Source organism: Rutidosis leptorrhynchoides, chromosome 3, assembly GCF_046630445.1.
Source record: "Rutidosis leptorrhynchoides isolate AG116_Rl617_1_P2 chromosome 3, CSIRO_AGI_Rlap_v1, whole genome shotgun sequence".
NCBI lineage: Eukaryota > Viridiplantae > Streptophyta > Magnoliopsida > Asterales > Asteraceae > Rutidosis > Rutidosis leptorrhynchoides.
The window spans coordinates 134,622,795-134,632,512 of record NC_092335.1 but is presented as its reverse complement, the minus strand read 5'-3'; the positions used below and the strand labels follow the sequence as shown (position 1 = coordinate 134,632,512).

General features: G+C 32.0%; 1 protein-coding gene across 3 annotated transcripts; it reads left to right on the top strand.

Moving 5' to 3' along the window:
• The first annotated feature begins 4,480 nt into the window (after nucleotides 1–4,480).
• Nucleotides 4,481–7,779, top strand: LOC139896840 (putative clathrin assembly protein At2g01600). 3 transcript variants are annotated; one of them, XM_071879484.1, is made up of 14 exons: nucleotides 4,481–4,706; nucleotides 4,881–4,950; nucleotides 5,071–5,168; nucleotides 5,260–5,386; nucleotides 5,476–5,603; nucleotides 5,723–5,815; nucleotides 5,892–6,008; nucleotides 6,099–6,164; nucleotides 6,270–6,350; nucleotides 6,451–6,531; nucleotides 6,613–6,804; nucleotides 6,917–6,992; nucleotides 7,082–7,200; nucleotides 7,294–7,779. In XM_071879484.1, the coding sequence occupies exons 1-14, from the start codon at nucleotides 4,617–4,619 to the stop codon at nucleotides 7,603–7,605; spliced, it is 1,650 nt and encodes a 549-aa protein (XP_071735585.1). In that variant the 5' UTR covers nucleotides 4,481–4,616; the 3' UTR covers nucleotides 7,606–7,779. The 3 variants fall into 3 exon arrangements, with proteins under 3 accessions (XP_071735585.1, XP_071735586.1, XP_071735584.1); XM_071879485.1 differs by having other exon boundaries at nucleotides 5,248–5,386; nucleotides 6,451–6,507; XM_071879483.1 differs by having other exon boundaries at nucleotides 5,248–5,386.
• Nucleotides 7,780–9,718: the final 1,939 nt, after the last annotated feature.

Here is a 9,718-nt window from a genome sequence, read left to right as displayed (position 1 = left end):
CATTGCATTCTTTGGAAAAGGTATACCATAAAGAATATTTAAATCCAAGGTTTTCGACATCTGATGATTTTTACATATAGATAATCACCTTAAATAATAGTTTACAATAATACTTCCGTTGACAATGCAGTCAAAATAGATACATGATGATGGTTTTGTGAATGCAACGTTTTCTTGAATAAAGCATGTATGACTCCATGCACAAATCTTGTCTAACATATAAGCAAACAGCGGAAGACTTCTAGGGAACCTGAGAATAAACATGCTAACAAGTGTCAATACAAAGGTTGGTGAGTTCATAGTTTTAATGTTTTGTATAATCTGTACATAAAGGTGGATCACAAGATTTTAGTTGTTTCATCCAGAAACGTTTATCAAAATATTCTACAAGATTGAGCACCATGGTAACTAAACTTAACGTATATATAATTTATACCCTTTGTATAATCGTCTTAATAATACACACAAACCAACGTGTATTAATTGGTCGCCAACAATAGATAAGTTCACTAAACGACTAGCAAATTGGAAAGCTAAAACTTTGTCATTTGGTGAAAGATCAACACTTATAAATTCGGTACTCAAATCTCTTCCTTTAAACTATTTTTCCCTATTTAAATCTCCTATTAGTATTATTAATAAATTGGAAGGTATTCATCGAGATTTCTTTTGGGGCGAGCCATCGGATCAAAAGAAAATGGCTTAGGTAATATGGGATAAAATATTACTTTCTTATGAATCAGAAGGTCTAAATGTTGGATCATTCAAAATAAAAAGTTGGGCTCTTTTAGATAAATGGTGATGGCGTTTTTTAAATGAACCAAACTCCTTGTTAGTTAGTGTAATACAAAGTATTTACGATTGTGACGATCGCTCCAAATCCATATGGACGAATACATCATTCATCGATTTCATTGCGAGGTATTTGACTTCTATATGATACGTTTTATAAACATTGCATTCTTTGGAAAGGTATACCATAATGAATATTTAAATCCAAGGTTTTCAACATCTGATGATTTCTACATATAGACAATCACCGTAAATAATAGTTTACAATAATACTTCCGTTGACAATGTAGTCAAAATAGATACATGATGATGGTTTTGTGAATGCAACGTTTTCTTGAATAAAGCATGTATGACTCCATGCACAAATCTTGTCTAACATATAAGCAAACAGCGGAAGACTTCTAGGGAACCTGAGAATAAACATGCTAACAAGTGTCAACACAAAGGTTGGTGAGTTCATAGTTTTAATATTTTGCATAATATGTACATAAAGGTGGATCACAAGATTTCAGTTGTTTCATCCAGAAACGTTTATCAAAATATTCTACAAGATTGAGCACCATGGTAACTAAACTTAACGTATATATAATCTATACCCTTTATATAATCATCTTAATAATACACGCAAACCAACATGTACGCTTTTCAAATAGCATACGTCCGTTAAAAGGCTAGTGCTCTAGCTCGGACGGGGATATCAAGCCCTATGGATCCATATACTACTACTCGCGCCCACCAAAACAAGAAGTACCTTATATAAGGATTCATTTACTCGGTTGGTAATATTCAATAATCCAATTTATCAATCTTACAAACAAGTTATTTAAATATTAATTGCAGATTCAAAAGCAATTCCAATTAACGTCAATTATAATTCAGTTGACCATATCTTTTAATCCGTTCATCGAAACTATTCGATATCTAAATGAAAAGTTATTGATTTTTCGCCAGCTTTCCAAAAACATGTATATCATATAACTTTTACCAGTAATATATGTATTTAATTCGTGATCTATTATAAACTGTTTAACGACGAAATTTAGCATACACGTATGTATAAATATATATACTCGAGCACTAGACATGGATACACAATTAATATATAAAAGATAAAATATGAGTGCTTACGTATCAATATTGAGATTCAATATTGTAGGAAAGTACGTAGACGTAACGAAGATGATAAACACTAGGTTTGATTCATAAATATACCCCCGAACATTACCCATAATTTCCTTAGCTCTATCCCGCTTGAAAACCCATTTTGAAAGTGACACGCTCAAGACCTCGTCGTAGTATTTTATGTATAATATTAATACTACTAATAATAATAAGATTAATAATAATAATAATAATAATAATAATAATAATAATAATAATAATAATAATAATAATAATAAATACGGAGTAAAAATGAATATATGTCTGTGTGTGTTGAGCAAACTGGCCAATTTATAGAATGTTTCTGAATTCTGACTGTCATGCGATCACATGGGTTTTATGCCTATTTCTCATGCGGTCGCATGGCCCCAAAATCCAGCTCACAATTTTTTTGTTTTCTTGTTTGTCGACATATTATTATATATATAATATATATAATTTATATTAATTATATATATATTATATTATATTCATGTACATAGTTGACTTGTAATTTTAGGTCCGTTGACTCGTACGTTGATACTCGACTCGTGTACCACTTTCGGTTTTTTGAACGTACTTTCGTACGTTTAGAAAACTAGCCTTTTACGTTACGCGACGTGTACCCTTATTAATAATTTGACTTACTCATCAATAAATTACCTTATAAAAAATGTAACTTATAAAATTGAGCGTTGTGGTCATTTGCTTCTATAAATCAGTGATTCGTTGTTTATCAAAATATATTATTTTAAATCAGGACGTTTTTTTAACTAAGTTAATATTATATTTTTGTAAAATATATATATATATATATATATATATATATATATATATATATATATATATATATATATATATATATATATATATATATATATATATATATATATACACACACGTATATTTTCCAATCCAATTATAATGGTTCGTGAATCGTCAGGGTTTGGTCAAGGTTAAATGAATGTATGAATACAGTTTACACTTCTTGAGATTCAACTTAACAAACTTTGCTTATTGTGTCGGAATAATATAAAGATAAAGTTTAAATTTGGTCAGAAATTTCCGGGTTGTCACAACTATCAATATGGTGGGTTGAATATTTTTCAATCTTATGATATTAATTCTATTAGAAATCTCAACGGTAGAACTTGGTGTAGTATAGTTAATCTCGGGCCCACCCTAAATAAGTTAGGGTGAGATTTCTCTAACTCGTTTGTTAAAGTGATTGGTAAAGGATGCTGAACGAAATTCTGGCTAGAACCTTGGTGCGGACCTGCTATTCTCAAAGACAGATTACCGAGACTCTTCAGATTAGTATCAAATACAAACATATATGTTGCTGATCGAGTTATCTGGACAAATCAGGGTAATATTTTCACTTTAAACTGTATCACAACTCCAAAATAGCGCGCTGAAGACGAACGGACACAGCTAATACACTCTATAAAAGCTACCAAAATTTCAGGTAAAGGGCCCGATTACTGGTCCTGTATTTTCGCTCCAAATGGAAAATTCAATACACAATCCTTTAACTCCGTTATTGTTGAAGCAACTAATTCAAATGCACCTCAGTCAAATCCAACTTTGACCAATTATTGGATTCCTCAAATAATCGGTATCATCCTTTGGAGAGCAAAACTAAACAAGCTCCCCGTTAGACTCGAACTAGCCAAACGTGGTATCGATCTCCATTCGATTAATTGTCTCGTATGTGATGAAGGTATTGAAACTATAGACCACTCGTTATTTAAATGCAAATATTCAATACAGGTGTGGGATTGTATTTGGTGATCCCTATTTCACCATCACTTTGAGCAAGATGGAAATCTTCGATGGCAATAACCTGAGCATTAAATCATCTCTCGTATCGAACTTATGGCAAGCTATCACATGAATAACCAGATACATATTATGGAAAAATCAAAATGCTTGCGTCTTTGGTAAAGATAAATCTACTTGCGCAACTATGGTTAACGATATTCAATCAAAAAGCTTCGAGTGAATTTTGTGCCAATGGTAAAAAGAAACCTTTAAAACCCAATATCATATGATGATGCTTCACACAACAAAACAAGCATCGACTAATTTGGTTTTATGAATCCTTTTGTGTAATAATGAAAATAGGATTGTCAATATATATATAGCTCGAGAACTTCAATAGTGGTATCAAACTTGGTGTATCTGTACAGTTATATTCCAACTTAATAAAATTATTTATTGCTTTAAAAAAATCCACTAAACCTTTATTGAAAATGTTAATATGAGTAATAATTAATATTAATATATATATATATATATATATATATATATATATATATATATATATATATATATATATATATATATATATATATATATATATATATATATATATATATATTTTAAATCGAAAACATATACACCGTATTATACTTTACTTAATTTTCAAATAAAGTTACAAAAATAAGGGACCAATATACATGATGACGGTATACCAACCAAATCTGAAAACTTATAAACATAAAATAAACATAACGCTTGAAAATTAAATTTAAATAAAAATCATAATAACCGATTTTCAACACTGTTAGATTCTTTAGAACAAGATACAAGTAAGTAACCAACCAACCAACCTCCCTCTGATTCACTACAGATCAATCGAGATACGTTCCGATTTAATCGGAAAACCCCTAACTGTAACAATGGCTACTATGCAAACTTGGCGGAAAGCGTACGGTGCCCTAAAAGATCAAACTACCGTCGGTTTAGCACACGTTAATAGCGATTTCAAGGTTCAATTTTCATATGTTTCCATAATTAGCATTTTAATTATCCTTATCCTTATCTCTATCTTTAAATATTGAATATTAATTTGATTTATATATTGAAATTAAAATATAAATGTATACATACACATCTATGCGTATACTTAAATACGGAATTTATATTTCTGTTATGTAAATTAGGATGTTGATGTTGCGATTGTTAAAGCTACAAATCACATTGAGTGTCCACCTAAGGAGAGACACATCAGAAGTGAGTTTTTTTTTTTTTTTTAATCTGTATATTGATAATTAATGAGTTAATTTGATGTTAAAGTATTAATTAATTGTAAGTAGTAAATGTAAATATGAAATGATGTGTGTTTTGTTGTAGAAATATTGGCTGCTACGTCTTCGATTCGACCTCGAGCAGATGTACAATACTGTTTACATGCCTTAGCAAGGCGATTAGCGAAAACGAGCAATTGGACGGTACTTTTAGTTTTACGCTTTATTGAAATTTAGGGTTGGCATGTAATGTGTAAATTTTATGTTAATTAATAATTATCAGGTTGCATTGAAGACGTTGGTAGTTATTCATAGGGCGTTAAGGGATGGTGATCCTACTTTTAGGGAAGAACTTTTGAATTTTCAACAGAGAGGGCGTGTTTTGCAGTTAGCTAACTTTAAAGATGATTCTAGCCCAATTGGTTATCACCGACACCTTTTCTTGTTTATTTATGTTAATTAACGTTGTGATTTAAGGTTATGGTGTATGAGGTTTGAAATGATTATTCAGCTTGGGATTGTTCTGCTTGGGTTCGTACGTATGGACTGTTCTTAGAGGAACGGCTCGAATGCTATAAACATTTGAAGTATGATATTGAAGCTGAACGTATTCCCAGAGCTGCACAAGGTGATGATAAGGTATGCACACATGTTTCCACATTTTGAACCAAGTTACACTTGCACATTGTTAACTAGAGGTGGCAAATTGGACGGGTCAGAAATAGAGTCCTGATGTAACAGTTTCTTTATAACTGCAGGGTTATAGCAGAACTAGGGATTTGGACAGTGAGCAACTATTGGAGCAGTTGCCGTCTTTACAGCAGCTATTGTACCGTCTTATGGGATGTCGAGTATGTTACCTTCTCTTTCGTAGAAGCAAACATTCGATAGTTTCATTTTATGAACATTGTTCTTTTTCTGATGCAGCCTGAAGGAGCAGCTGTTGGTAATTATGTCATACAATACGCTCTAGCTTTGGTGCTCAAAGAGAGCTTTAAAATTTATTGTGCAGTAAATGATGGAATCATAAATCTTATTGATAAGGTAATTCTTCATCCTTCACTTTAAAAACACGATATTCAGTTGTTATTCTTATTTTATCCATGACCATCAGCCATCCATTCATGATGTCAGTTTTTTGAGATGCCAAGACATGAAGCCATAAAAGCATTAGATATATATAAACGAGCCGGCCAACAGGTGACACTTTGAGTTATGAATTACAATTTACGATCCTAAATTGTAATCTAATTGTGGTGAAGAAGAACAGAAAACAATTGTAATGTATAATTGAATTGTCTACAGGCTGGGAGCCCTTCCGACTTTTATGAAGTTTGTAAAGGATTGGAACTAGCTAGAAACTTCCAGTTTCCCGTTCTTAGAGAGGCAAGTTTACTAAATTACCCTCCATTTCTTGTATTGAATAAAGTTGGTACAAGGGTATTTTTGGTAATCATCTAATTGTTTGTTTTTAAACATTTTGCAGCCTCCCCAGTCTTTTCTTGTGACTATGGAGGAGTACATAAGTGAAGCACCAAGGATGGTATCCGTCCCAGTAGAGACATTGGTATTTTTTTGGTTTATTATTTTTTATGTGATTTTCTCATTTATTTATTTATTTATTTTATTTTATGTTTTCTATTTTCAGGAATTTCCCGAGAGGCTTATGCTTACATATAAACCCGAAGAAGAAACCGAGGCTCCCGAAGATGTGAATTCGCCCGTCTACGAAGCTAAACCCGAACTTGTGGATGATTTTGTTGTGTCAAATGACATTTCTGACCCTACACTGCCGAATCCTCCACCAACTTTGACTAGTCAAGACCCCGATGATTTACTTGTAATACATTATACGTACTTTTCATTTATAAAATAAAAATCAAAACTGTTGTTTATATGAATTGAAAAATGAGATGTGCGTTCTAATATTTATACTTGTATGGTTGGATCAGGGGATGAATTTGGATGCACCAAATGCATCAACAATTGAGGAAAGTAACGCGTTGGCTCTTGCAATAGTTACAACCGGTAAGTAATCAGTAATTTTTGGCAGGTCAGCGTTGATTTAATCTATATTGTTTGGCCTAACCGAAATGTCTAATTTTGTTTTTATTTAGATAATGCGTCTAATGGTTTTGTGGGTGGTCAAACAAAAGATCTCGATCTAACTGGATGGGAACTCGCCCTAGTCTCCACTCCCAGTACCGATATATCTTCATTTCAAGACAGGCAACTGGTATTCACCATTTTGACCCATTACCCATATTGACATAATCATTTGGTTTTACTTTGCACAATTCAAATTTATAATCAATTACTGTGTGGACAGGCTGGTGGATTGGATTCACTCACACTCAACAGTTTGTATGATGAAGGAGCATACAGAGCATCACAGCAGCCTGTGTACGGGTCACCAGCACCCAACCCATTTGAAACAGGGGATCCATTTGTTGCTGCACCTCAAACTGGAGCCATGGTTTCACACCAGGCTAACCCTTTCGGCTCATACGAACCTGCACAGCCGCAGCAGACTCTGATGATGGCTCCACCAAACCCTTTTGTTGATCCAGGGTTTAGTTCGTTCCCAGTCAGTAACACTCATCCTCAAACTACTAATCCTTTTGGGACGACTCTTATATGATGATTTTGTCAACTTACACGACGAAACTTGGAAAATTGAAAACCTAAGCTGAACATTTTTTTGTATGAATATAAATTTATATAAATCTGTGTTAAATGAAAGGCTCTTGTGAGTGTTTAGGTAGGTGCATATGAATGATAGATATTTTGTGGTGGATTTACTTTTTTATTTTATCAACACAAAGTTATCTGTAAGTTTTTTTTTTTTTTTTTTTTTTTTTTTTTTTTTTTTTTTTTTTTACGAGGAACCTCCTTTGCGACGAGCCATAATGGCTCCCCTCTAGTTGATAAACCCCGGGTAAACGGCAAGCCAGACCTCCACCGCTACCAGACAAAGCATCCTCTAGTCAATTAGTCACTAAATGGAGCTCGCCCCAAGGTATTTTGCCTTGAAGGGAATCGAACCCGTGACCTCTTACTTCATTGGAAGTCCTGGTGGCCACCCAGGCTATGCCGGGATGGTTAAGTTATCTGTAAGTTGATTATAAGCACTGTTGTCCTTTTTGTTACCCTCTTAAAGAACCATTGTTTACAACTTATGTTCTTTCTAACATCTTATTCTTATACGTTATGATAACTTGGTTATATGATCTCTATTTAAGATAACTTTTATTATAATCATTGACTCGTGGGTTGACTCGTGGGGGTTCATTCCTCTTACGTACGTCCCCTTACGTACGTCTGGTACTTATATGGCCCTCGGAGGATACTGCTCGAAAGGCAGTTAGGCTCGTGCCTGCCACACATGTTGGTACCAGTGGGGAGGCTTCTTACAAGGCATCCGGTCCTTACGGGGTGGGCTTGGTGGGTTGCCAAAGGCAACACAGGGCTAAGGTGTCCCTGCCGAAATACACTTTTAACAACTTTTATTATAATCATATTCTCATGCGTAATAAAAAAAAAAAAAAAAAAGTTAGGACTTAATTACGTCACTTATCTCTAAAGTTTATCATAAATTTCACCATGGACCCTAAAGTTATTTTTATGCATGGTAACCCTTAATGTATGCATTTGTTTTCATTTTGATCCCCATACTCAACTGGCATTAACTTATCTCCATTAGTTTGTATCACGTGCGTTACAGAAAAACTTTAGGGTCCAGCATGAAGTTAATAAATTTTAGGGACGAGTGGTGTAATTAAGTCTATATTAAATATTTTAACAATCAATCCATGAATTAATATATATTATTAAATTATTAATATATATATTAATATTCTATAATCTATAATTTATTTATATTATATAATTATTTAATGACTCGTGAATTCATGTGTTTAATAAAGAAATTTACATTATAATATTACAATCTTTGACCCGTGAATTAGTATATATTATTTGTTCAAAATTTAGAAAATATAAACTATTTACAACGAAAATTAAAAGTAAAGGAATGCAAAACAGATTTACTCTTATGAATATAATATGGTAATGAAATATGAGATGAATGATTATAGTAGAAAATTATAAAGGGAGTTTGAAAAATAAGCAATATGAATTAATAAAGTATGTTGAAATGAAAGAGATTAAGTGTAACACTCTTTTGACCGCCTTAGATTTTTTATAAGTTTCCTTTATAGATTTATTAATATAACTTAAATATGATATTTAAATTATATGTATCTGATAGAAATAGTGATATAATAAACTATGTGTTTATAATTTATAAATATTTAAATGAATTCATTTTGTGACAAGGGTCACGAAACACGTTATTTTGTCATAAAAGTAATTTTGTATTGCTTTTTTAACTTTTAATTTACATTGTAAAATAAATTTATATCTTCTAACTTTTAAATAAATAATATATATTAATTCACGGGTCATTGATTGTAATATTATAATGTAAATTTCTTTACCAATGAATTAAAATTATTATATAATATAAATTACAAATTATATAATATTAATTAATTAACTAATATATTAATATTTAATATAGACTTAATTACTCACTTTTCCCTAAAGTTTACTACGAGTTTAACCATGAATCCCCAAAGTTTGTTTGTAACGCACGTGATATAAAACTAACATAGATAAGTTAACTTGAGTTAGGTATGAGGTGTTAGAGTATTAGTATTGGGCCAACCCGATTGCATTGTGGATTGGGTCTT

Bases quoted from the DNA above. Each gene is read 5' to 3' on its own strand.
- LOC139896840 (XM_071879483.1), top strand. From the start codon at position 4,617: ATGGCTACTATGCAAACTTGGCGGAAAGCGTACGGTGCCCTAAAAGAT. The intron at 6,532-6,612 runs GTATTTTTTTGG...TTCTATTTTCAG, and splicing joins CCGTCCCAGTAGAGACATTG to GAATTTCCCGAGAGGCTTAT. The intron at 6,993-7,081 runs GTAAGTAATCAG...GTTTTTATTTAG, and splicing joins TCTTGCAATAGTTACAACCG to ATAATGCGTCTAATGGTTTT.